This window comes from Aulonocara sp. 'chitande type north' Nkhata Bay, linkage group LG17 (genome assembly GCF_057382095.1).
Source record: "Aulonocara sp. 'chitande type north' Nkhata Bay isolate Kocher_YH1m ecotype deep benthic linkage group LG17, A_spYH_male_GT1.1, whole genome shotgun sequence".
Taxonomy (NCBI): domain Eukaryota; kingdom Metazoa; phylum Chordata; class Actinopteri; order Cichliformes; family Cichlidae; genus Aulonocara; species Aulonocara sp. 'chitande type north' Nkhata Bay.
Genome location: NC_141360.1, coordinates 6,521,048 through 6,548,902, shown reverse-complemented (window position 1 = coordinate 6,548,902; position 27,855 = coordinate 6,521,048). Strand labels below are relative to the sequence as shown.

The window sequence follows — 27,855 nt, the reverse complement described above, 5'->3', positions numbered from 1 at the left end:
GTAGTCTCCCTCTATTAGCAAAACTGGATGACTGAGCAAAAACAAAACAACAACAAAACCCCACACTTTCATGTCATTTCACGTCCTCCATGAGTCACTAGAAGTGAACCCGGCTTTAGTCCAGAGGAATTCAGCAGCAGTTCTTTACTTTATAAGGGTTCACAAACGGATTACACAACACAGAAACATTTGTGTGCTTCTGCTTCAACCACACCACAAAGCGCTATAATAATACTAGTAATACGACTACTAATAATGGATCTGTAGCGACCCCTGTTGGCAGCAATGTGAAACTAGTTGCCACCAGCGTTTCCAGATCGGGACCAAATACAGCTTCTTCTACTTGAGCAGTTATTTTTAATCACTCTCAAATGATCGAGCAATGCAAAGCTCGTTCATATTTAAGGTGGTGAATATGAGGCATTCATGCTTCCAGTGTTTTAAATGCTTATTAGACCTTTATGGTCATAGTTAGGAGAACCTCCATAAACTGAGTTTGTGCTTATGAATTCCAGAAGAAGGCTAAACTGCAGGATTCATTTGTGTTGGGTGTGTTAAGTAAGTACAATGCGTCTGTTTGCTTCTAAGGAATTCACTGCGTCATGCCTGGGATGGTTCTGCCCTCTGATTTTTGTAAATGTTTCTTTTCTTCAAAAGTAAAGATTACGTTTACTTTTGTCCCAGAAGAACAATGAGAAAAAACAGAGCTGATTCTGCCAATGACGAACAAGGGCCACAAATGGTTAAAAAATAAAAGAACTAAACAAAATACAAATGAAGTTGGTTTGGGTCAACGATGCTTGCATTCTTATCTAACGTGCTTTTCAATATTTGATAATAATGTTCAGTGGGCTCTCACGCAAGAGATAAAAAACCTATAAAGAACCAAAATCATCCATCTGAACTCAACTGCTTTTGTGTTGTTAGATATAAAGATTAAATATTTACTGACCTTTGAAAAGTTGAGATAGATTATAAATATTGTACTGCTGGGGAAAATAACTCAGCGAGGACGATCCTAAACTACAGATTTTGGCTCTGTGGCTTTTTGCTGAAGTGCTGAACACTGTTACAAATGTGCTGTTAGATTCAACCTGTGGATGTTATTTTGGAAATGAAAACACACACAGACACTTGGACATCCTTTACAAACTTTATTACTCAGCATATCACAACAAATGCCGTTTACATACCCACACTTGTCCACCTTCTCTTTGGTTCTTCTGCCTCGTTAGCCGAATGTGCCACTTTGACCACTGCACTAGTGTCAAGTTGGCAGCCATCCTTCAGTTATCACAGTACTGTACCTTCGATGGGGACAGCATCAGCACTGTGATAACTGAACCAGGGCAGCCTGTCAAATCTAGCAGTCCAAGACTTCACTCCACTTTGTCATCCACCAATAAAATCCTTGCTGTAGGTCAGCAGGTGCAAAGATAACATTCCATTTGCATTTTTTGCAGCTCGTTTTCTCCTCATGCAAAGCAAGTTTTGCAAATTTCTTTTGCTTACAAATGAATCACTTGAAATAACCTTTCATTTACACACTAACAACCATGTAACGCAACATGTGATATTTATAAAGTGTCCTTTACACCAATGGTCTTCAGCTCTCTAAACATGAGAAAACTGGTAAAATAATAAAGTCAGACAGAGGGAGGGGGGAAAAGCAAACAAAACAACCTATATGTTTAAGAGAAACAAATATCTGGACCATGTGTAAAGTTGCAGACAGTTACAGTCACAGGATCCTCCTCATCCAGGCGTCTTCTGTATGAAATCCATCTGAGAGCCAGATGATGCTACAGTAGTGTGTCAGTTTATTCAGGTTTTTTTGTTTTTTACCACCTGCACAATCAAACTAATGCCCCTCACTTATCGATGCTTTTAAAAGGCAGACTCTGCTATGCATTAAGCTATATCCTAATAATGTTTCTACACCCTTTTTTCCTTGCTCAGGTATGAGAGCTGCACAGTGAGAGTCACGGGTGCCTCGGTGGAAAGCTGTGAAAAGAAGGAAAGACGATTTTTTTTCACAGGGGTTTTACCTGCCTTGAAAAGGGGGCGGGGGCAATTAATCATGCACAAGACTGCGCATGCGGTTTGATCCGCTTAGTTAGTCGTAGTCCTCGTTCCACATAAAAAAAACAAAACCACTCGGGTTTTTCATCTTTGTTTCCATTTGCCACACACAAAGGCTAGCTAACGTTTCCCATCTTGAAACAACAACACTGCACTCCCTCACCGCCTTCCCGCCATGACTTCTTCGACACAAACTGCCTACTGTACATAGGCTATTCGTACCAGCACAAGGCCGAGTGATGTCAGACTTGTTATGATTCTCCTCGCGGGTTCCTCCCCTTCCCCCTCCCTCCCCCGCGCGCGCGGCGAGAGAAGCCTCTCGAGCAGTCCGGTCGCGTCGCTGGCCGTAGCTGCTCCTCCTCCTCGTCGTCTGCCCGCCCTCCGTACTTCATGTAAACAACTCCATTAGCCCCACTGCACAGGGGCACTATAGCCAAAAATAAATAGATAAATACAAAATAAATAAAAATGGCCGTGTCAGACGTGGACAGCAAAGCAACATGTGTAACAACTAGACAGAGCAGCGGTGTCAGGCTCGGAGCGACGTCTGCTGTTGGTAGTGACTATAAAAACATTCCCTGTGATGAAAGCGCGTCCATATTGCGTAAACCCTTAATGTAAATAGTCGAGGAATGGCTTATAACCCACTAACAGTGAAGGCAGCAGGGAGGCCAGGAGTAAAGACAGTAAAGCGAACTAAAGAGGAATAAACACTGTCGAAGCTTGTCGTTGCCTTCTCCCCTCAAAGAAGAAAAAAATTAAAAGTTGGCCAAAGAGAAACAACACTGTTATTTACGTCAGGTCACGCAAACATGCACGCTTGTTTTCACTAGCGTAAATATGCACGTGAAAAAGCGACTTGATGCAAAAACACACATATATATATTTACACATAAGTGCAACGTTCGCAGTGAATATTGTGCAGCCAAACGTTAACGCCCAGCGTTGCACACACACCCCTTTTCTGGGCAAAAACAATCAGCATGCTGTGGAATCTAAATATAATCATTTCTTTTTAATTGCATCCAACTCGCATTTAACGTGTGACGAACAACGAGCTCGCTTACCTGCAATCCCCCTGTTTAACGCCCCGTGTTTACATGAATATTTTTAATGACGCAGCAAGACCACACAGAGCAACGTGATTGTCGCCATTTTTTGTTGTTATTGAATTCTCCAAAGCCATGTGACAAAAAAAGCGAGAGAAAAAAAGATCGTGATTTTAAAATCAGGTTTCCGGTTTCGCGGACAAAAACTACTTTTCCGAAGCTAAAAAATTAAAAATAATAAAATAGAATAAAATTAAAAGGAAGGAAAAAAAGGTTAATCTTCTGAGCTGCTGGTCTGATGGATTAGTCTGGTTATTCCACTGAAGACTCAAGGTTGTGCGCAGTATTTGACAGCTCCGGGACGCTGCCTCCGCCGTATGGCTCGCAACAAGTACTCCCTAGATTCCACCCGTGCGCAAATGTTTCGCGGAATGACGGCGTCTCGTTTGCTTGTTTCTGCGCCTCATGCCAGCAGTGCGAAAGCGTGAGAAATTAAGCGGCGTTGTAAAGGCTCCGATCGGCTGAAAATGCTGTCAACAAGTGGTGAAATCCAAGCATAACCAACTACTTTTAATGATTAGCGGGGTAACGAGCACGATTTTAAAGCAGAACTCTCACCATTGGTTTAAAGTGACCTTCCCACTGCGAAGCAATTAACTGTGTAATACAAATAAACCCACTTTTTATTTTTATTTTTTTTAAGACCGACAATAATTATTTTATTTTTTAAATAATCTTTTTCCTTTTTTCCTTGTTTTTTTATTTTATTTTATTTTGATGTATTTGTACCGCCTACGTGAGGTAAATATTATTATTTTAACACGGGGCTATGATAGATTGGCAGATAGATGGATGGATAGAACAGCAGTATTTCTTTTCTATGCCGTTGTTAAATATAATAATAAAATTAATGTAAACTTTCCCCTCTCTGTCTTAGAGTGACCCATTAGTCTACATATGTTTGTGGGCTGTATATTTAAAGAAAACTACAGTAACCAGTTTACCCTGCGACGTTCTCTCATCCGCATTTTTTCTGGATGAATGTGCGCAGTAAAATAGGGCGTTCTGGAGACTCCCTCATTCATTTGCAGACAAATCGCTAGTCTTAAAGACGAAGGCGTAGCGTAACGTATCCATAAGAGAGCCTGAAGAAAAAAGGGTGTTTCGACTTGATCCGAGTCTGAGAGCAGGATAGTCCCACTGTGCGCAGAAAGTGGGCTCTGTCTGCGTAAAGATCCACAGTCTCCAGAGATAGGCTGAAATTTACATTGGCAGAGTTTTTTTTTTTTTTAAACCGCCCTAACCTTAGATCTATTTGATTGCTCATGCTTGCAACTGATGAGGAATTTAATTAAAAGGTGAGCCTATCTCTGTCTCTGACGCACAACCTGCAGAAGTGACATCTGAGCATCTTAGAATTTTTGTTTTCACAGTAGCTTTTAAGATATGGCCAAGTTATTCCGAGCTGCTATCATGGGTCCACCGGGATCAGGGAAAGGAACGATATCCCAGAGGATTGCGCACAGTTTTGGCCTGCAGTATCTGTCCAGTGGTCATTTTCTACGAGAGGGCATAGCGGCAAAAACAGGTAGGATATGCACAGCAACCCAAACGGCAATACTGTGGTGTAAACAGGAAGAAACCGCGCGCAGAGGGAAAAGTTGATGCAACTCTTAATTTTCTTCGCTGCATATCTTAAATTCACGACCCCCCTTCTCCCGCGAATGCAAAAATAGCAAAAATACCAATCCTGCTAAGGTTGCAGGAGGAAGTTGTGCGCATTTGTTTGTGTCCACAGTTGTTTCACTGTAAACTTTTAGCCCTCTATCCAAACTGCACCGCGCAAGACATTTATTGTTACTATCAACTGTATCTGATTTCAGTCAAATTCACCCAGAGCACTAACTCCAGCAGTTTCTCCAAACAGCCTAAAACCGTTTCTTTCTTTCTGTCTTTCTTTCTTTTTTTTGGTTTTTGCGTGCATGTGTCTCTCTGCACTTCCTCATTGTGGCTACAAAAGCACAGTCAGTTTAATTCCCAGCATGTGCCAAGCTCACACTGACAATAAGGTTTAGTTCACTATGGAGGGCTTAAGTAAAAACACATGTGCCTTAAGAAAACCTTGCTGCCATGTTTCAGGAAAATAAATAAATAAATAAACCTCCACACTGACACAACAAGCCCTGTCCTGTTTTGTTTAAGAACTTCAGAATCTGGAATCACAAACGGACACATGTTGTCTGTTTTCACCTGTCTGTTGTGTATCAGAGGCATGCTTGCTGGTGAAGACCTATGTAGAGAGAAGCATGCTGGTGCCTGACCATGTGATGACCAGATTGATGCTGCCCAGACTGGAACAGCTGAGCGGTCACAGCTGGCTGCTGGATGGTAAGAAGAACTGGGTTGTTTTTTGTTACAGTGAATGCTTCTTTCTTTTCTTTGCTTTACTTTTTCATTAACACTTACATATAGCACCCTGCCCCACTACTCTGTCTTTATTGTTTGTAGTGAGGTTGGGAGGGATGTTTTCATGATGCAGCCTCATGGCAGTGTTAGGAACTGCCAGCTATCTTTCAAATCTGATTGGCCACCACTTGGTGCCACCCCTCAAATCCTGACACTGAAAGCTAGAGAGAGAAAAAAGAAGAAAGAAAGCAAAGACACACTTCTGCATTTTCAAAAATTAACCACAAAGAGTCATATGCTTTGGCTTTATTTAAATCTGAGGGGATTAAAAAAATACTCTCCTCACTATTCTACATGTGTGAGTAATAAAGTTTTATGGTCTGATGACCTGGATGAAGAACCTTCACAGACTTTTAAGGTACTGATTTTGCAAGTGTGTGTACCCTGCTTCACTGGTAAAATAAAATGTAAAAAACACTTTCCCCTTTACAGGCAATAGCATTGTTCCATTACCTTTCACCCCCCCCCCCCCCCCCCAAAAGATCACTTTTTTATGATATTCTAATCATATGCTAATAATCACATACTTTTCATCAGTCAGTCATTAATAGCAGTCTTTATACAGGATATTCATACTTTTGGAAGAACTTGTTACATGAATAACGCGCTGACTTTGCAGGTTACCGTGTCTTTTTCAAGGTTTAATATTAGCCACTGCCATCAAGAGAAATGCAAAACATTGACGAAACAAGCTAGTGGGTGTTAAACCAATTCAAACCTTGAAGCATGATCACTAAACAAATAATTGAGCAAGAGGGAAAGCAAATCAAGGTTACACACACACACACACACACACACACACACACACACACACACACACACGCCTGCATTTCCTCGATCATGCCTCTATCATGCCTTTGATAGTCTGTGTTGCTGGTGCCAACTGGATATTTGGTTTTTACCATTCAAAGTTCATGTCATGCTTTCATTTACCTAGCTACATACATGCACTATAGACTCCCAGTCTTCGGCATGTCTTCAGTATTTTGTGTCTCTTTCTGTGTTGCAATCTTTGATTTAGTGCTTTTCTGTGATTCATTTGTGGGCTCTGGCATGGCAGCTCTAACCCTGGTGGTTAGAGTTGTAACGGTGCATTATTAACCAAACAAAAGAACAGGAGTGTTCGAGAACTGTCAGTTCTTGGACACAGAGGAAAGGTACAAACCAGGAACACTGTGTAATGTAACATTTAAGGTCAACTGTAAAAAAAGTGCATTGTCATAGCCAACAGAACTAGAAATACAGAATCCATTTGTAGATTTGACTTCTGCCATTGTACGTCCTTGAAAAACTTTGTATCGATTCCTTGTGTTCCGTAGGTTTCTTGGCTTGTGGTTTCTGAGTAAAAAAAGAGAAAGGAAGAAGTTTCCAGATAAAGATCAAAGCACCCAAAACAAATTTTTAATGTGCAAGTGTCATAACAAAAACATGGCATAAAATAGGGGCTGAGCCCCTCCTGAAGCCCGCAGTTGTCTCCACTGCTTTGACACCGTTTAGTTCCAGGTTGTTGTCTCTACATCAGGCTGTCAGACTGTCAGTTCCCCCCTGTAGGCAGACTCATCCCCACCTGAGATGGCCCCAATAAGGGTCATGTTGTCTGCAAACATCAGAAGTTTGAAAGCATAGTGATTGGAGGTGCAGCAGTTAGACACAGGCATTGGCAGCATGAATGAAAGGCGCTGGCTTGTCATTTCTGCTGGTGCTTGATAAAAGCCGTGTAACTGAAAGCTTCGGGGTTTTTTCACCCCATTCATTCACAAGTGCAAAATCCTGATATAATATCATGACTGCAAGCCATTCCACAGGAAAACTGTAAACATCTTCTGCCAGCTGGTGATATTAGCAAGAGGAAATAACAGCATCTGAAACTGTAAAACAGAATATTTCACGTGTACATTGTTTCTTACTCATGCTATTGACTGAGCTGTGATCATGCCTTCAAAAGTGCACATTCACTTTTTAGTCTTTTAGCTAACTCAGTGTGTAACATTGGTTTTTCCTGGTTGACCACTCGATGACTCATGTTTTCCCTTCCCTCTCCCTGACTGTGCCTAGGTTTCCCCCGCACACTCGGACAGGCTTTGGCCCTCAACAATTTGTATCAGCTAGACTTGGTTATCAGCCTAAACATCCCCTATGAGACTCTCAAGGAGAGACTGAGCGACCGCTGGATCCATCCAGCCAGCGGCAGAGTCTACAACATGGGCTTCAACCCTCCCCGAGTGCAGGTGTCAGCAGCCTGGAAGTGGCAGCATAGCCACAAAGTTTGAAATAGTTTGGAATTTAGGTTTTTATTTTTTGTGTGGATGTTTCTTCCCGACGGGTTTTGTGTCATTGTGGGGTTTTTTTAAGCTGTTAGGGATTTGGTGCCTTTCTTCTACAGGGTGGAAACCTGCCAAAATGAAAGGCTGAAACCAGATGAGGGGGATGATTGTTGCCACACTCCCGCACCACCACCACCACCACCACCACCACAGCTTTGTGATTGGTTTTCTTTAGTTTTTTTTTAAGTTTCCAAAGTCCCAGTTAGCACATAATTACAACTATCTTATCTTATATATAACTGACTTATCATTATCTTAAATATGCAATATTTAACATTGTGTGACTCATAGTGGTGTGACGTGAAGATATGAAGACTCCAGTGCACATTAGCGATTCACAAATATGATATTGTTGTTTTTACGGAGTATTTCTTATGGTTAAAATGTTCTTAAAACAACTGCATGTAAGCATGAACTAATTACAATGGAATCAGATTGCCATACTTTTATCTTATGTCGACTATAATATTCCTGAAAGTAAGCTCCTTAAGATCAATATATGGGTATCATGTTGACTGCATATTGTGGACGTAATGCAGCATGCGGAGGCAAATGCACTGTTGTTTGCTAATTAGTGCATTGTACTGTGCTTCAATCCCATTTGCAAATGTCATTTCACTGATTTGTGTTGTGTTTGCCTTTGCTGCGTTGTTGTAACCTTGCATTGCCTTCTTCAGGGTAAGGATGACATCACAGGAGAGCCACTGATTCAGCACGATGACGACAAGCCGCAGGCTCTGATGGCCAGACTGAGACATTACAAAGATGTGGCAAAACCCGTAATTGATTTGTACAAGTCAGTAAATACTTGCACTTCATTTGATCTTACTTTATATTTTGTTATTTTTGACATTTGTTTAATCATAGTCATATTTAAATAGCTTCTAGAGGAAATATAAAGTATGATAATTTAATACAAGTAATACAGCTTGGGTTTGAACATTACATGTATGTCTTGATGCATGCTCAATCATCCAGGTATGTAAATCTCCAAAAGTTGATTCTGTTCATCTGGACATCTTGAAACGTTTCTCCCACTAAAAACGCTACGTCCAGATGAACAGAATCAACTTTTGGAGATTACAGTTGCATGTGTGTGAATGTTTGGTCACAGAGCTAGAAATAAGTGACTTCTTATTACCCTACTTCATCTCTGCATTGTCAAGTTTGCATTAGTCACAGTTAGCATGACATGGCCAACTCTCAAATTATTGTCAGTTCAGTTGAAATGTGGGGAGTGTAGGAAATAAGCTAATAGAAAAGTCAATACACTTGATGCATCTGTTCTAAATTGTCCATTTTGTGGTACAGCCTCCAGATAATGTAAGAACTGTACCCACAACCCGCTTTTCCTCTCATTAGTTCTCCTATTTCTTCACTCAGGTCACAAGGAATCCTGCACTCATTTTCCGGTACAGAGACAGACCGGATTTGGCCTTATATCAATTCTCTCCTCAGCACCAAGATGCACACACAGCCATCAGATACCTGCCAAGCTCAGACACCATGAGTCTACCCCGAATGAACAAAAAACCAAGGGGAAGGGGGGGAAGAAGTGCAGTGGTGCCTTTATGTACTGGCCTGGTGTCAGCTTTCGGTTTGGCTATTAAGAGTGAACTTTAGAACAATGGACCAGGTCACTGACACACATGTTTCTCATTGACTGTCCAGTTTTCCAAATGAAAGATTGTATGACAATTTTCAAAGACTTATAGAATGAAGATTGTGACAAATTCAGATTCAGAATCCTGACAGTAAAACATTCAAGATCGTTCAAGTGTGCTAAAAACCAAAATGCTTAAACATCCAAATTCTGCACAACACTTTCATTAATCAGTTTATCACACATGAATTTTGATCTTCAGTTGCTCCGGTCCAACCACTGAATGAGCCAATATGCAAAAAGTAAACACTAATGTCTGATTTTTTTTATAGTAAAACCAAAAAACGATGGGGGAAAATAATACTCACATGATTAAAAACACTTACAGTTTTTTAAATATAAATCACAACATAAAATATCACCACATTATTGCCTAGAAAACACACACGAAGAGTAAATATTCTCATGCCATTGCTTTAACTGAGCAATAGTAAAGTTCATCATCGCCCCTTATATGAAAACATCATTTGAGTCATTTTTTTTCTTATACACTAGAAACCTGTTAAAGCCTGTGTGCTACATGCAAAGTCATCTGTTACATACAGAACTGTTTTTTATTTAAATGTATTTGTGATTGTACACTATAGCCATCAGTTACACAGACAGTGCAAGCTGTAACAAACTGCTAATCTTTTTTGCTGAAATGCTGTTAACTTTGGTCTGCAGTCATCTTTGGACTTGTACAAGAATCCTGTACAGTGACTCAGCGGCACTGGGATGAAGATCAGTGCCTTCAGTATTGTTACATTCCTTAAAACATGCCATAAGGTTGCCTTGAGATTCTGATCACCAAAATGTGATATTTTTGGTATGCTGCAATGATTTTGCAGTGATTGTTCAGCTAAATACTTTTGTGATTCTGATATGGTCATAGATGCAAAGATGTTCTCATGTCTGGATTGTTTGAATGTATAAATCAGTGCTGCAGGGTGAACAAAATATAGTAGGTCTTTGCAGACTTTGCTTTGTAGCTTTTTTTGTTTCATGTGATTGTTTGAAAGTCGCAGTGATTATTCACAAAACAGAATAGCTTATGAAATGATGACTAAGACAGTAATTTAGCCACACTAATAACTAAAACACATCCATCATCAAATATGTTTCTAAAATATTTGATGTAGCTCTGTTAGTGCTGTCCAACCATTTTAAAAACTTGTATGTAAATTAGCACCTGTTTTATTCACTGCAGCACATTTCCCATGAGCTTCTCTTTGTTTTACATCCCAGGTTTGTAATTTTTTTTCTTCCATTATCTGTGTTTTGATTGTATGGGTATGTTGTACATTTGATTTAAAAGTATTATGAGTTGACTCTCATATTGTAACCAGAAGACCAAAGAGGAAGTAAACATGAGAGTGCAACAGAGCCTGGGGAAGGAGCAAAATAAATTGATACATGTTTGCTAATGTAGGACAAATCCAGACTCTTAGAGGGAAGTGGGTTTAGATTGTGCTGTGTAGGACTGAATGCTTCTTAAATGAATGGATGTGGCAATGGGTTTTTGCCCTGTGTTCATAAAGTGTTGTCAAAACATGTTAGGCATGTTAAATCTGTTTTTCCAGCTTTCATTCATTCAGTCAGCTTTCATTGTTTTTCTCTGCGATTAAGCCAGTACTTGCTTGGCAACATGCACTTGTGCACAACTAGATACGTTTCTTAAGCTCATGCAATATTGTGTAACAGACCTAGGAGATAATTAAATGAATGACAATAATGGGTGTACAAACACACACCTTGTGTGTACAGTGCGTTCTTTAAACTGTTTCTCTACTTAATAAAGAGGGCTGTGTGACCACAACAACTTATGCAATAGCTACTCCTAGGACTTAAATACAGTGCACGCTTCTGTCTATACTGTGGTAGTGTCTCTTCCTTCTTGTCTGTCTTTCTTTCTAGAAAATATAAATGTGTGAATCTTGTATCTCTCAAATCCTCTGAGGAAAGCAAAACGCCAAAATCTAAATGTGTGCCAGCTGCAGGGCATATTTAAAAGACCAACGCTAACACACACTGAAACCACACGAGCATGCTTAGGAATACTATCTCTGTCCTCCTATCGTGTCTAATCCCCTCTGATCTGTGAATCAACCCCACGTGAATTAGAGCTTGGCCTTCTCCACTGTCGCGGATTACCGTCTCATCTGCTGTGTTTACCTTCGACGGGAGGCGCAGCAGGGTCGACTGTGAACACCTGATTCAGATTTGGATGATGAACAATGTTCTCACCTGCAACAAACCAAACCAAACACGAGGATTATTATTATTATTATTATTATTGTTGCCCAGGGCGGCATCACGGGCATCGGCAAAAAAAAATAAAATAAAAATTGCTCGTATTCATGCTGCCCCGACGTCATGCCAGCGTATATTGGGAATGGCATAGGCACTGATCGGTTTTCTATCGCCCATTTGCTGGGAGTAAGGGCGCGCCTGCTGCTTGGGAGGAGGGAGGAGAGGGCGGGGCGGCGGGGGATTCTCTGGCTGGCTGGAGCAGCATCCAATAACCAACTCGCAAAATAAAAACAAACCAACAAACACGAAAACACCAGACATTATGATACAGACTTATAATTTGCACCGATGTTTTTTCGAAATTCTGTACGCGAAAAGTGAGCGCGAGAGCCCTCGGTGCGCCTGCTCGCTGCTGAAGTCAAAGTAAAACTTTATTGTCAACTCCGCTACAGTACAGAATATAGAGACGAGACGACGAGGCTCCAGTTACAGCAGTGCAAGTAAACAAACAATATATATAAGAAGAGTAAGAAAATAAATATGCACTTTAGGACCAGGGATAAAGGGATCAATAACAATTTAAAATTTATATTTTACAGTTTGATGATTTAAAGTCTCACACACAGCCCGTCGAAAGGGGAGGGGCCCTGCTGCTTCCAAATAGAGCACATTTCATTCATAATGATGTAAATCCAAGCCCATTATGTATTCATGATCTGAATCCTGGGTTGTGTGAAATCCCAGAAATAAACCTTAGACAAAGTGAATCTGTGAACTAAGGTGTAGGTGTGCTAGGTTATGTTGTGGTGATCCTCGATGTGGGGGATTTGTGTTCATACTGGAGTGCAAAATTAAAACCACTGGAAGATGGACAAGAAAAGTTGAAAGCCATCAGGTGCTCAGTTTAGAAAAAATAGAAAAGAAGAGGAGGAGAAGATGCAGGTAAGCAAATGTGTCATTGGATAATGGCAGGTCATCCTGAAACAATCAGAATCAGAATACTTTATTAATGCCTAAAGAAATTATGTGGGTTACAGTTGCTCCAAGAAGAAATGGTTAAAATAGCAACAGTAACAGACTAAACTCCAAACTGTTAGGTGTGGCTGTGTGCAGGCAGGAATAGGACCCAAGGTGCAGACTCCGGAGACAGACGTGAACTCAAAAAAGGCTTTAATTTAATACTCAAAATATAACAAAATTAAAAAAAAACTCAAAACAAACTTAAACTAGAGAAATGACAGAACACACAGCTAAGAAAACGGTAGATCGCGACACAGACACAGAGAAACACTGGGCTTAAATACACAGAGGGAGCAATCAGGGAATGGGTAACAGGAGGGAAACAGCTGGGGCAAATCAGGCCTAACGAGACAAGAGGAAGCAAAACCCGACACATTAACATCAGACATGGACTTTCAAAGTAAAACAGGAAACACATAACACAGACTGAACAAAGACACAGACTCATATGCAGGCACTACAAAGGGAACAGACGTGTGAACAGGGCAGACAAACACTGACTGAACAAGGGGATATAGGAACTTAAGATACACATAGACGCGAACTAGACAAGGGGATGCAGGTGATAGGGGAGACAGAGCAACTAAAGAAGACAGAGACATAAGCCATAAGACAGAACTCAAAGAAACCAAAAACTAGACAGTATAAATAATATCGTAAACTCAAAAACCCTGGGTCAACGACCCAGGCATCCTAACACAAACAATACATTATGTTACAGATTTTAATATTAATTAGTCATTGTCAATTGTTGATTTGTTCTGTTCTCATTGTATGACAAATTATGATGGCTGTTTGGTAGCCGTTTGCATACTATGCCTCTCTCTCTCTCTTCATATGTGTGTGTGTATGTTTCTCTGGTGAAATTCAGTATGGTTCCGACACCAATTTTATGTCAATGGACAATCCTTAATGTGTGTGTGTGTGTGTGTGTGTGTGTGTGTGTGTGTGAGAGAGAGAGAGAGAGAGAGAGAGAGTGTGGTGGTGGGGGAGGGGAGGGGGCGCCAGAGGGTGTGTTCACCCAGGGCGCCAAACAGGCTAGGGCCGCCACTGATTGCAATGTGTGCCAAATCTGAAGCATGTCTTGCATTTTAGTGTCGTTTAGCTGACTCGTGACTATTGCGGGGTTTTTTTGTTTGTTTTTTTTAATCTGCTTTATGAATTTATGAATTATGCAGATTTTTACAATTATTGAACGCATCTTTGTGTGGTACGGAAACATTGTCCTTGCCCTTCGCTTCTCCGTGCAGTCCACTCCGGGTTTTCCCCCTTCAGTTCAGGCAGGTTGCGCTGAGCGGCGCAGTTTCTACTGTACAAATTCACGAACATCCACGCTCCCACCACCGCCTCGTCTTTAACTCATCCACATCTTCTACAGATCTACCAATCGCCATCGCGGGACTTTGTTTGTTGATCATGTTCCAAAATGTGATTATATGATGATGCCGTAGCCTCCTGTTGTTTCTGTCATTTTTTACGGGTTAACCTGGAGTTACCGGGGAGTTGTTACATGACAGCAGGTCTCACGGGGCGTTTTTAACGCACTGACCTTTGACTGGCAGCGAATGACAAATCAAAGGTCGGTGTCTGTGAGCAGAGCGCAAAGCGCATCACCACCTCGGCACAAGACGGCGCTCCCGGGAGGATGGTAGAAGGCGCTCAGAAAGGTAAAGTCATCCGCTGGATTTTCTATTCGCACTCTTTGATTGAGTTTATGAGAATTACAATTTATCGTCTCGGGCTCTGCCTCAAAGCAGGAAGAGAAGCGGAGAGCATCACGATCCGTGTGTGGATGTTACATAATATCTACCTCCGGAGATTGTGGCCACTTCCCTGACAGTTCATCCCTGCTCGGTGGACAGATTTCGCTTCCAAGGAGAAATGTTTCCTCCCAGTTAGCATAAGAGAAGGATTGATTAGAGTTAAACAAATTAAAATACACTTGTTTCTGTGCAGTTGGCCTATATTTTGCAAGATGCGCTCACGATTAGGATGAATGACATCATTTGGGTTATTTCTGTCAGGGGCAACGATTTTTCCCTCCCCCCTTTGCATATAAGACATCGTGTCCCTTCTGCAAGAAAATCACAGCTATTGTTACTTTGCTCGTAGTGGCATCGACCTGAGGTGACTGGCTCACGTCACGAGGACTGGCACTTTTCTTTTTTAGTAGTATTTAGATTTTTCTATTGGCAGGTGATTTCGACCATAACTGCATTTCAGGAAATCAGTTAAAAGCACATCCTGTATGTCCCGTCCTCAATTCAGTCTCGCAGGACAAATTTCAAGAAACAGAGCACCGATGTTAAATAATGCTGTAGGAGGAAAGGGTGCTATGTATTTTCCATCACATGCACCATATTTATCACCGAGGGCTCGCTCTTGTTGAGAGGAAGGCTCCTCTGTTTTGATCCAATAGCGTACCTTTACATCACCAAACGTCATGCACACCACGTGAGCGGATTACAGGACTTGGCGTGGATTGATGTTTAACCACTGCTTCACCTTTCGCACCAGGATGTTATAGTCACCCCTCAGGATTTAGAGGACTTGTTTAATGCAAATAGGCGTAAATGGTTTCATTATGGCTCAGTATAAATTGTATGCACAAGGGCTTTAAGGCTTTTTATGATTAAGTGAAGAGAAAGTCAGATAAACAGGCAGCATCATTCTGTAGATTTTCATGACAGTGCTGATGAAAGCTACAGCAATGCACACTCCAGCAGCGACAATATTTACTCAGACATGTAAGAACTGATGCAACAGCGGCTCAGCAGTTGATTCAGGTCTGCTACCTGATTTATCAGCAGAGTCGTGCAGCTGATGCAGCAGATTCCTGGATTCTGCTTTAACTGTTATAGGGATAATGATTAATCTTCAAACTACCTTTGAGGGTAATGGTAAAACCATTATAAACTGTGATACAGCTTCTTTTCACGTTACAGCAGTTGCCATATAGCAGTACAGTGGAAATAGAAATGAATTCCCAGAAGGTCATAATAGCGGCTTCTCCCATGTCATTTAAAATTTAATGGAAAACAATATAAGAGGTGTATGGTGGTGCGGTGGTTAGCACTGTCACGTCACAGCAAAAAGGTTGGCCCATGTATTCAATAGATGAGCTACTGTAGCTCACTTTAGTGTCAGAGTACTCAGTGCATCACAGTTTGTTGCGTAAGGGGCTGCATAGCTGCAGACCAATCAGGGTACCCATGCTGACCCCTGTACGTCACTGTACAATGGACACAGAACTGGACCACAGAGAAATGGAAGAAAGTGGTCTGGTCTTATGAATCATATTTTCTATTACATCATGTAGATGGCTGGGTTTGTGCTTGCTGCTTACCTGGGGAACACCTGGCACCAGGATGCACTATGGGAAGAAGGCCTTCCCACAAAGTAAAAAATATCTCAGGAATGGTTTGAGGAGTTTGAGGTGTTGAGTTGGCCTCCAAATTCCCCAGATCTCAATCCAGTCGAGCATCTTTGGGATGTGCTGGACAAACAAGTTCAATCAATGGAAGCCCCTTGTCACAACTTATTGTGTGAATGGGTGGATGACTGGATATGTAAAGCGCTTTGGGGTCCTTAGGGACTAGTAAAGCGCTATATAAATACAGGCCATTTACCATTTACCATTTATTGGGCTTAAAGGATCTGTTGCTAACATCTGGGAGCCAGATACCACACCTTCAGCGGTCTAGTGGAGTCAACGGGTCAGGGCTGTTTTGGCAGGAAAGGGGGACCAACATACTATTAGGGAGGTGGTCATAATTTTTTGCCTAATTGTAACCTTGACATTAAAACCAAATTTAGAGTCTGAAAAATGCCTTCAAAATCGTGGGAACGGACATTTAGTCCCCATGTTGGTCCCCACAAATATAGTAGCATGTCATTTGTCTGTCCTCACAAAGGTGTCTAAACATGTACACACACACACACACACACACACACACACACACACACACACACACACACACACACACATATAATCAGTTTAAAATTTGAATTTAAGTGAGTTTTTTTTTAAAAAAGCCAGAAAACTTTTTTACAGATTATATTATATATTATAAAATACAGATCTGAATACAGAACAGACAAAAAGACAAACACAACGAGATGAATTAAAGCACATTACATGCTACAAATATGTATTTAAGTTCATGTGTAATGACAAAGCAAAGAGCTCATACTGCACCTGCTTGCTGTGTGCTCAACATGCAGGGCATCACTGGCTAAATACTGGAAGGCACGGTTCGGAACTAGACTGGAAGCTCCTTTGCAACAATGCAGGAGCAGCACGTTGCATCCGGTTATGGCCGGGGTATCATTCTTCCCTTTTGGACATTCCGTTCCCGCTGCGCTTTGAGCTCCCGTCTGTTTTCCTAAAAGGGTTTCCCAGGCTCATGTCCTCTTTTCAGAACCATGCATGGTTTTTGTTGCCAGGGGACAAGGCCTAGGAAGGAAGCATGCCATCACTGGTCAGTGCTTTGTCCTACACAGACTTGGGGTCATAACACAAAAATGAAACGGACAAATTTGGAGCTAAGAGACAAATCTGCCTAATTTTAATGGCTATTAAAATCCAAGTTGGTCCAAAAAAAGAAAAAATGAAAAAAGAAAAGAAAATCTTTATGAGGAAGAGTTTCCTTTTTGTGGCAAAGCATGGCACTATTGTGCCCCTGCTCTTATTCATTCTGACAGAGCCAGGAGTCCCTGTTCATTTTTAGTGCAGGAGTCAAATGAAAACTGTTCTCAGTTACGGTCCCAGACTTCTAATCTGGACCTTATTTACACAAACAAAAGCGGCTCTAAATAAATTCAGGTGTTCAATTGCAACACTGGGAGCATTATCATTTAAATCAATAATTCATCTACACACACACCTCAGACCATTCAAATCTCTGCCTCTACTATGCACATGTCATTGCAAGCACAATTCATCATTTGATTGTGGAAATCCAACAGTTTTGTACCCTTCATCACTTAAAAAATGAACTGATTTACTGGGAGAAAAGAAGCCACTGTTCAAATCATCTGTTGATTATGTGAGTCCATTTTAAGTCCATATTTTGCTGTCTTATTGTAAATTTTAATACCTTTGGGTTCTTTATTAGTTTTGACCAAAACAAGTCACTTAAAGACATGGACTCTGTTATACCGTGACATGCATTTTGAACTATTTTGGGACATTTAATATGATTTAATCCAGCATAAACACTGGAAGTAAGTGCAGTTCTTTACAATTGTCCTAATATTTTGCATTAATGATATAACAAGTGAAAGATTTGGGATATTACTTACCAGATTTAAACGAATGCTTCTAGTCTCAACCAGCCTATTAGAGAGTGTGAGTGCAGCTTTAACGCAGGACGACTGTGAGTGAGTTGGGGTGGATTTCCCTTGTACTCAGTCGGGGACTACAGCAGTAGCACAATCGTCGTAGTAGAATGCGCTGCTGAGAAAAGGAGGACGCAATAGAGGAGAGAGAGAGAGGGAGAGAGAAAGAGAGAGAGAGACCACCCGGTTTTCTATCACAAACAGAGGAGAGCGGCCACCCTCTCATCCCCGGACATGTGGTGCACCCAGCAGCAGCAGCAGAGGAGGAGGCACTAGCAGCAGTAGCAGCTCGGGCAGCAGCGGCGGTGACGGCGTCGCTTTCTACGTCTTCTGGGGTTCTTTTGTGTTTAATTTCCCTTCTTTTGTTTCCTTTGGGTATGAGCTTGCTGGGGGCCTACAAGAAAAAGAGCAGTTACGATGGATATGAATCTTTGCAGCTGGTCGATAGCGGAGGGGATAGCTTCAGCATCGGCAGAGGGAGCAGCGGCGGCACACTTGGAGGCTCCATAGCGGCCACCCTCGGACCGAAGGCGGGCCCGCTGAGAGAGGAGGACTGCAGTACCATGGACAGCTCAGGTAAGAGCCCCTACCGCCTCCGGCTGCTTTACGAATGGCGTTTGGAGCCTTCGTGGACGCGGAAAGGGCTTTAATGAAGGTGTTTTGACTTTACTGAGTGTTACCGCGGCCTGTAATTGTCTTGGTAGCAGTGGACAACATAATGGCTAACATAAGTGAAAGTAGCCTACAGAGGAATCCTAAAATCCCAGACCCCACCTAAGAGACTGTACTGAGCTGCTACTGTAAAATAGATGTAAACATATATGTCATATATGAATTTGTAAATACGCCTCACTCTTCTTGCATGACCTATCTGTCCCTATCAACTTCAAACAGGCTTCTATAGATGCAGATGTTTACTGTATCCAAAAATGTGTTCTGAATTTTTTAAACACTTATCAAATTTTTTCTATTAAAATTACGGGAAAAGTCTATGCAAAGTAATTTTATTGCTATATTTGGGTGCTATCTGCTACGTAGACCATATTTCATGGTTTATTTACTTTGCACATGGGCTTTAAGACCAAAATTCTACCGCAACTGTAGTGGAAATATCATATGTCAACAGTTAAGAGGATAAATCTTGTTTAGTTTGGGGCGGTAGAAGCACAAATCCTCTCTGTTTAGGTTTTAATCTGGTAGTTGTTGATGGCAGATTATAAGCCCCACATATCTGATCTATAAGAAAAACAAAAACCCCGTGGATGTTAGTACTCCAATCCACCAAAGTGCTGTAATTTAATCCAGCTGTTTGAATTCATTGGTTTTGACAGATTCAGTTTTTTGTTTAAAAATAAGTCCTATAGGGTGGTATAGTTTTGGGATAGTTTCTGTTGCCTGTGCTCCTTCCATACTTACTATTCCTAAAATAGCAGACTCCATGATAAGAGCCAAATACCTGGCTCATGATACAAATATAAATTTTTGTCACATGCCAGACATTTGGCTCTTTCCATGCACTCTGCCACTTTTAATAATAGCAAAGCATTAGCATAACATCCTATGGACCTCTATATAGAGTCATGTGATGAATGTGAATATGAATGCTGATCAGGCTTCCTTCTCTTATAAATGTATACAAGTAATAATTTGAACATGTCAAGTGTGAACAACCAACTCAAACTTAAAAATAATTTCCAGTTTTAAAAAATTGAAATGACGACACAGTTGTCCAAAAATATTAGCACCGCAGTTATTAATACCTATATTACAGAATAACAACAAAAATTAAAACATATGCAAAATAAATAAATAACATAAGGCTGATAGGCGTATCTAGATTGTGAGGCCTGTTTGTAGAATGTGTGTTCACCACACTGCAGTACTCTGTGGAGTCAGCCAGTCTCCAGAGATGAACATTTGTGTGAAACAAAAGAAGCTGGATGAGGAGGGGTAAGGAAAGGGGATTGTGGGTGGGGAATGGGGTGGGTGTGCGGGGGCACTCAGATGTGTCAGATGTCTGCCTGGCCAGTGTGTACAGACAACCTTTTTGATCTGCGTGTGTGTGCATGTGTGTGTCTATGTATCCATCTGTTTTTCCCCACAATGCTGGATGCGGAGGGGTAAAGGTTGGCACTCTAGGAGGAGGGAACCACATCCAAACAAGCTATTGATCTTTCTCACAAAGCCAAGGGCCCTCTGTGCTGCTGATTTCCTGTGCTCTCTTCCTCTAACTGGCCAGGCTAACCGCTGCTCTATTACCTGATAGAGCCTGTATCACAGCCTCCTCTGGTGTCTCCATTAGCAGGGTTTGTCACTGTAGTTGGCTCACTAGCCAGCAGACTCCCACATCCATCTGGTCATGGACACAGAGGCACATGGGCGAGCTACCAGACCAACAGGAAAGCAAACAGGCAGATTCTAACAGATCTGCAGGGGGATAATGACTGAAAAAAACAGAGATAGGCAAAATGTGCTGAAGCAAAGGTGAGGGTCACATTGAGGGTGTATGACTACAAGGTAACCACACTCTAATAAATATAGATAAAAACAACTTAGGAAATATATAGAAAATAAAGTAAGCCTGCACAATAAAAAATAAATAAATATAACTTGCTTAATTAAGCACTGGTATCATTTCGATTGTAATATTTCAGCAATACAATAAAACTAAAGGCCCTAATGATCTTGCTGAATACACCAATCTTTACTTTTCTTTCACCACCGCTAAATACTTTCTAAGTTATCGTGTAGCTAGCTTAGATTTTTATTGTCTAATTTAATCTAGATTGGGGTTTCTAAACTCTGTGGTCACAGGATGATTAATGGGCCATTGAAATCATGTTAAATACAATTTTTCTTCTTAAATATAGATTTCATTGCCTATTTTAATGTGAGTCCTGTGGAGTTTGGCATTTCACAGTCTGTCTGAAATGATCATATCTCCAGGCCTATGAAACAATTTGTTGTTGTAAGCAGATGCTGCTTCAGTTTAACAGTTTGAGAATCACTGCGTCAGCTTTATAAAACGTCATTTGGTGTAAAGTAGCTGATACAGCTGACACTGTGCAATTAAACTGACAAAAAGGGAACCACTTAGGATAATTAGAATATGGAAAAAATATAGACGTGTGAACAGATAAATGGTAGATCACTGGTCCAAGTTCGCTTTCCAGTTTGGTTTCAGTCTTCAGCAGGGTCCTAGTACTTTCCCCCAAAATAAGCAATTGTTTATCTTTTGAGTGAAGGGTTAAAAAAACCAACCAACATCACCTTGTAGGATCTTACTACAACACTTTCTGCCATTTACTGGGGCTAATTTATACAGAGCATGGCATAACCCCACCACAGTTTTACATCTGTTTAAATAGCTCAGCTGTTTGTATTGTCATTGTATGTTTATCAAACGTGTTACATGTGACGATAAATAGTTTCTGTGGACACTGCAGTGCCCATAGAAACTCTTCCACTCTTCATTATAGCGTTGCTTCAGCTCATTGAGGTTTGTGGGCATTTGTGTATACACAGCTCTGTTAAGCTCGCTGCAGCATTTCAATCGGGTTGAGGTCTGGACTTGGACTGGCCCATCGCAACACCTTGACTCTTTTCTTTTTCAACCATTCGGTTGTAGATTTGCTGATATGTTTGGGATTGTTGCCTTAATGCAAGATCCAGTTTGGACAAGCGTTAGCTAAAGCTAAGGAGGGTGAAAAGAAAAGTGTCTGGACTTCTTGAAGTTTCTTGAAGACGTTTAACATGTCAGCTGAGGAGCTTTTTCAGTTCCAAGAGCAACTGGTGGAGAGTCCCAGATTTTTTAAGCCCTATTGGGAGTGTCCCTAAATGGTTTCCAAATTAATGGGCTGCATCCTCCCGAGGCCGCATTTGTAGACCGATTACGTCACAGCAATGCGACAAAGGCTGTCCAAATTCGTAGACTCCTCCGAATGCAGCTGACAAATGCATCCTCCTTTTCCCCGAATTTGAAGGATGGGTTGGGTGTATCCTTTGTGGCCCACTATATCCCAGAATTCATAGCGCGGCCCAGCCAATTGCAGTTTTCAACAATGGCGGCTGCTTCTAAGTTTAAATATTACTCTTATTACTCTTTCTGGGTCACAAAATAAACTTTTAACATATTTTCAGGCGAGAATGTAGCTGTGTAAACTTCATATATCTGCTTGGTTTATCAAGATATCACATATTTGCAAAAGTGCTCCGACGTTTTCGGCGACGTCTGTTACCCAACAGCTTGATAGCTAGCTGGGAGCTCGAGGGTCACTAGAGCCGGCGAGAACGGCAAACTCCCGGCACATGATGTTCAGATCACCGTGGTCTTTCGCTACTCAGATTAAATGTGATATATAAGTCACTTAGATAAACTAAAAATGTTATTGTTTGGCTTTTTTCAGTGTTTTATTTGTTCGTGAGTAAATCGGTTTGGCTGAGATTAAAGTTTATTGATTTGATTAGATAAAATAAAACTTTATTAATCGCTCGGGTGGGTTCCTCCTTGGTTTTCACACAGCTGAATAAACGTCAAACAGAAAACTGATTAAACAGAAGTGTGAGATGGTCGAGAATTTACGCCAGTGTCATGTTATATTTCAGATAGCAAGGAGCAGACAGCTGAGTTTATTAAACTCCACCGAGACAGCAGTGACGCAAATCTGAAGGCTAGACCGCCGTTTACTTCCGGCCTACCCAATCTTCTGAGGACCCTGCCCACGTAGACTGGACTTTAGTGTCCCTAAGAGGGTTAGCTGAATGTTAGCTGAAGCTAGCATTTGATGCTAGAAGAGTTTGGAATACAGACGACTTAAGGTTTGACTCAGTGCCTGCAAGGTGCTCAGGTTGTGTGGTTTCAAAACAAGCCCAGATTATCACCCCTCCACCTCCATGCTTGACAGTTGGCATGAGGTGTTTGTGCTGATATGCTGTGATTGATTTTCACCAAACGTTGTCTCGTCTGTTTGAAGGACATTGTTCCAGAAGTCTTGTGATTTGCTCAGATGCAACTTTGCCAGCATGTGCTGTGCTGCCACAGTCTTTTTAGAGAGAAGGGATATCCATCCTAACAACCTGCACTTATTCAGTCTTTTTCTAATTGTACTGTTATAAACTAACGTTTAGCATGCTAACTGAGGCCTGTAGTATCCGAGATTTAGCTCTTGTGGTTTTTGCAGTTTTCCTGAGCGTTGCACAGTCCAACCTTGGCACGTGTGTTAACACACACTTGAATGCTCCATTTCAGCAAACTGACCAAAGCTTAGAATAGAATAGAATAGAATTCAACTTTATTGTCATTGCACATGCACAGGTACAGGGCAACGAAATGCAGTTTGCATCCATCCAGAAGTGCTTTAGTGATATAGATATATTACAATATATATTAGCAATAATATAGATATGTGAGTTTACTTCTGGTTTACTTTAGGTCCTGTAAAAAGTCTTTCACAAGACTGTATGTAATGATGAAGTTTAAAACACAGATGACACAGATTAGTCGGGTTTGTTTTTAACTATCCCAAGCAGCTTTAAGGATCTGAAGGTTCAGAAGTCGTGACAATCTTTTTTAAAATTATGAATTTCAAAACTTTTGTAAAAGAATCAGTTTGCCTAATTCTCTGTCAGCTTCCTCCTACACTTAGTCAGAGCTGTAATACCAGCGTGTCATGCTTTCAGCAGCATGTAAAGGCTTGCTTGTCATTCAAGGGAGCGGAATACACTTCTGGTTAAGCTGTGTAGTAGATGATTAATCATAGACTCCTTGTCTTATCAGCAGCATCTATAATTAAGCAGATTAGCGTCGGGTTGACACTGCAGTTGTTGAAATTCAGGAAGATACAAGGCCTATGATTATGGTACCCCTGAGGTTAAGTGCAGGGTTTTTGCCTTTCGAGCTTTACTGTTGTCCCTGTGCATCTATCTGTGTCGTTAACACTATGCTGGATATTGAGGGAGTAAGGTTTGAGGCTATAGAAGGAGGGAGACATATGCTGACAGCCAACAGATCCCTCTGGACATGAATAGAACTGCCTTGTCTTTTTTCCTCTCACTTCAGTCACCTCTGTCTTCCCCTCCTGTTTCTATTGGTCAGCTTAGTGAATGTGATACTAGGCAGCTGAGGAGGGGCGATGTAGGCTATCGGACCGGCCTTCTTTAAGTGAAAAAGCTCTTTTGGATGTGACATTTCTTTATGAATGTTTGCTCATTCAGCATCACTGCTGCTTCTCCATCTGTACAGGTATCAAACATGACTGACACATATACTTAGTTCTTGATGTCAGGGTAGAGTGTAGGATCCTGGTTTTCTTAATCCTGTCAAGGTCACTGACTGGCAGATGTGTATGCCAAGGAGCTTAAAATGGGTCAAAACGTACCACTGAAATCACAGCCTTGCCTAAAAAAAGGAAAGAGGACTGTTTTAGCTTTTATTGTTCAGTGTAGACACGCCCAATGATGCAACTATATTTCTGAGATAGGTGACTGGATCTATCTATCTATCTATCTATCTATCTATCTATCTATCTATCTATCTATCTATCTATCTATCTATCTATCTATCTATCTATCTATCTATCTATCTATCTATCTATCTATCTATCTATCTATCTATCTATCTATCTATCTATCTATCTATCTATCTATCTATCTATCTATCTATCTATCTATCTATCTATAAGACATGTTTATGCAGTTACATTGTATAAAAACTCGACTTAACACTGGTAATCTTTGCTGTTTGCAAAGTTCAATTCAATTTTTTTAGCATGGGGGAATTTTGGTGTGTCACAGGCTGCAAGAGTTTTATTTCTCAGTAAAAATAAATCCCTGTCATGCACATCATGCCTCAGCAGTCAGAGACCAAAAGTCTAATTTTGGAACTTAGTGAAGAATCGCTGCAAATACATCATGCATGTGGCGAAGGAGTCTCTGTCGAAGGAGTTTGAAGCAGCTGCTGTATGTGGTTGTATATCAAACTTTGCACGCAGCTTTTCTCCTAGACGTTGTTTGTAATGTCTTTGCGTCTTTCCAAGCTCCTAAAATAAGGATGGAGTTGATGCTTTCAAGCTTCTGATCCAATTGCAAAGAAAACATTTAGCAAAATGTCAAGTTTTGACATTTTGATAACATAGCAAAAGTATGTGGGTAGATGTTTCAGATAAAAGTGAAATTTTTTGTTTGGCTTATGATTTTGACAACCTCTGAGCTTGGCCTGACAGTCTGACATGCTGGTTGGCTGACATGAAAGGCACGGCAGCCAACCAGCATGAAAACAAATATGTCCTTGCATAGCCCATTAGCTATTTCTATGAGCTATTCCTGTCATATTCCATTTTCAGAGTTAGAAACATCCCACAAACTACTAACTAGTGGTACAGTAGTTTCTCGTTATAATGAACCATCTGTGTAACCTCAATAACCCTTTTCCCCAGTACTGTCCAGATGAAAGTCATCGATAAACCCATAACATCTTTAAGAGTGTGAATCTGACATTTCCAACTATTTAAACCAAAGAAAAACTTTGTACAGACTCAGTCTGTTTTTGCATAAGTGCACAGTGTTCCTTCTCCTGCATCACTGGGACTTTTCTTTTTGAAATAGAAGAAGAAGTTGCCTGTTAAAAATATTTTGCAATACTTCCATTAGTTTATCCAGGCCAGTGCAACACATAAACTAAGCTTTCTTTGTTTTTAATCATGGGGAAAAACCCACTTGCACATACGTGAAGATGAATTATAGATGAGGAAAACCAAAAAACAACCCTACTCTGGGCCCGATCTAAAATTTGATGCTCAGCTAGCTTAATGATCCCCACTGACCGGTTTGAAGCTCTTTTCACTCCTCACAGATCATAAACTCAAGCACTGACTGAATGCTTCTCTGTCGGCAAGTGCACATTTCTGCAGACAAGACAGGTTGTGCATGAAGCATGATGCTAGGACGAGACTTTGCCTAAAATCCGGTTGTGGGTGTTTGTCTGCGGCATCATGTTTAATGTCGGTAGATTAGTCAGCACTGCCAGATGATATAAAGTAATGACATGGTGGTTTCTATGCACAGTAGGTGAAGAGGGGAGACAGAGGAGGGAGGGTCTGAGTGACTCAGATTAAACACATGGGCCTCATCCAAAGTTAAGAATATATGCAAACACACACAGATGCGCATGAGCTGGTGTGCATTTTAATGTGTGTTTTGTCTCTTATGTCCTTCTCCATCATTCCTTCACACCTACACACATGTTTACTGAGTGTGTAGAGCAGTGACTCATGTTCATCACCAAATGAAAAACCTCTGAATTAGGGCTCGAAGGACTGTGTGTAAATCCATCATTTGCGCAAAAACGTATGATGGGACGTTTCAGCAGAAGGTTGCCCTCCTCTCACGTGTAATTTTGGACGCTTTCCCTGCGCCACAAAGGTGGGATCAGCTGCAATGACTGCCCTAAAGCAAAATGAAGTAGGAATTTGTAGGACATTAGTGACATCAGAGCTTGAAAAGCTTCTTGCTCCTTTGTTCTCAGATATGGATGCAGGCTATGGCGGAGGACTGCTGGATATGGTCAAGGGAGGAGCTGGCAAGTTCTTCAGCAACTTTAAGGACAACCTGAAAGACACGCTGAAGGACACCTCCACCAAAGTCATGCATCAAGTTGCTACGTAAGTGACCACTGCATTCATATGGTTTCATATTACAGGAATGAATACAGTTTTGCTCAAATGTTATACTAATAAGCAAAGATTATTTTTCAAGAGACTTGTGCAACAAAAGCAATGGAGACTTGGTCGGCTACTGCAACTGTATAGAAGTGATGATTAAAAATAAAAAAAACTCTTACGGTAGTTGATAAAAATGTGGCTGATCTTATGTTCAAGGTTGTCGTGTTGTTTATGTCCAGACAGTGATTTTTAGCCTCACATTAACGTCTATTTCAAACTGACCTGAATATTGTCAAAGATCATCACTGTTGATGCTTTCCAGCAGTTTTCAGGTGAAGAGTTTGAGGTTTTCAATCCTGAAGGGAGCACATCCAGTGAGGAACAAAACCAGGATCGTACTTCACTGGGTCAGATGGTCAATACAGAGCTCTGCTGGAACATGGATGGACCTGAGGGCGAGTGTCTGGTGCTACCAGCATGTCTCATTCATCCGAGCATTTTTTGGCCAAACTAACCCAGACCTTGCCCAATACCTGGATCACTCACAGGAGTGATCAGCTCTCTGCAACTTTGTTCACATCCCAAAAACGAAAACAAGTTAAAGCATCGCAGAAACAAAGTCTGACCAAGAGACAAAAAGAAAAGAAAAAAAGAACAAAAACAGCCCAGAAGTGCTCAAAATGATGACCTTGAATATAAGCTCAGTCAGTGCTTCTGATTTTTACAGATACGATTTTTAGTCATTGTGATCACATCTAGTTTATCTTGAGTTTATTACCATGTGACACTGAATTAAATACACTGTGCAGTCAAACACAAGGGCCAGGGGTCAGAATTGGCCCGCCAGAGACTCCAATCAGGTCCACTGGATGGCTTTGGAAAATGTGAAGGAGGGCATAGATTTTGGACTTTTAACTTTATTTTCCTAAATTTTACAGTTTTTCTACTAACCAGGGACCCTATTGTCATTCAAACCACACCAAAGTAATAAATAATAATCTATAATTTTTCTATAATTTTAG

The 27,855-nt window shown here is 41.0% G+C and overlaps 2 protein-coding genes and 2 long non-coding RNA genes across 11 annotated transcripts in view; 2 read left to right on the top strand and 2 right to left on the bottom strand.

Annotated features, from left to right (window-relative positions):
• Positions 1-1,144: 1,144 nt before the first annotated feature.
• LOC147309556 (uncharacterized) lies at positions 1,145-5,666 on the bottom strand. Its single transcript, XR_015125700.1, has 2 exons — positions 3,150-5,666; positions 1,145-2,509 (listed from the first exon to the last, which is right to left on the bottom strand). It is a non-coding gene; the product is annotated as an uncharacterized LOC147309556 (long non-coding RNA).
• ak4 (adenylate kinase 4) lies at positions 4,196-11,389 on the top strand. 2 transcript variants are annotated; one of them, XM_086269200.1, is made up of 6 exons: positions 4,196-4,489; positions 4,565-4,719; positions 5,400-5,519; positions 7,653-7,825; positions 8,599-8,717; positions 9,305-11,389. In XM_086269200.1, exons 2-6 carry the CDS (start codon positions 4,578-4,580, stop codon positions 9,429-9,431), a joined length of 681 nt encoding a protein of 226 aa, XP_086125326.1. In that variant the 5' UTR covers positions 4,196-4,489; positions 4,565-4,577; the 3' UTR covers positions 9,432-11,389. The 2 variants fall into 2 exon arrangements, with proteins under 2 accessions (XP_086125326.1, XP_086125325.1); XM_086269199.1 differs by having other exon boundaries at positions 4,197-4,719.
• LOC147309554 (uncharacterized) lies at positions 6,085-18,671 on the bottom strand. 3 transcript variants are annotated; one of them, XR_015125699.1, is made up of 5 exons: positions 18,141-18,671; positions 17,035-17,292; positions 16,183-16,754; positions 11,739-11,810; positions 6,085-6,935 (listed from the first exon to the last, which is right to left on the bottom strand). It is a non-coding gene; the product is annotated as an uncharacterized LOC147309554 (long non-coding RNA). The 3 variants fall into 3 exon arrangements; XR_015125697.1 differs by having other exon boundaries at positions 6,085-11,810; XR_015125698.1 differs by lacking the exon at positions 16,183-16,754 and having other exon boundaries at positions 6,085-11,810.
• dnajc6 (DnaJ (Hsp40) homolog, subfamily C, member 6) overlaps positions 14,162-27,855 on the top strand; it is a 37,717-nt gene continuing 24,023 nt past the window's right edge. For 2 of the 5 annotated variants that reach the window (XM_086269196.1, XM_086269194.1), the window contains exons 1-2: positions 14,535-18,752; positions 26,698-26,833. In XM_086269196.1, the coding sequence (XP_086125322.1) occupies positions 18,554-18,752; positions 26,698-26,833 (335 nt within the window). In that variant the 5' untranslated portion in view covers positions 14,535-18,553. Of the gene's footprint in view, positions 14,504-14,534; positions 18,753-26,697; positions 26,834-27,855 lie in introns of those variants that run through there. The other 3 variants (XM_086269197.1, XM_086269195.1, XM_086269198.1) reach the window with 3 other exon arrangements.

What these genes read in the sequence shown, in the direction of transcription:
- ak4 (XM_086269200.1), top strand. Translation starts at nt 4,578, where the DNA reads ATGGCCAAGTTATTCCGAGCTGCTATCATGGGTCCACCGGGATCAGGG. An exon ending in TCAACCCTCCCCGAGTGCAG is followed by an intron (nt 7,826 to 8,598) that starts GTGTCAGCAGCC and finishes TGCCTTCTTCAG; the next exon opens with GGTAAGGATGACATCACAGG. An exon ending in CCCGTAATTGATTTGTACAA is followed by an intron (nt 8,718 to 9,304) that starts GTCAGTAAATAC and finishes TTCTTCACTCAG; the next exon opens with GTCACAAGGAATCCTGCACT.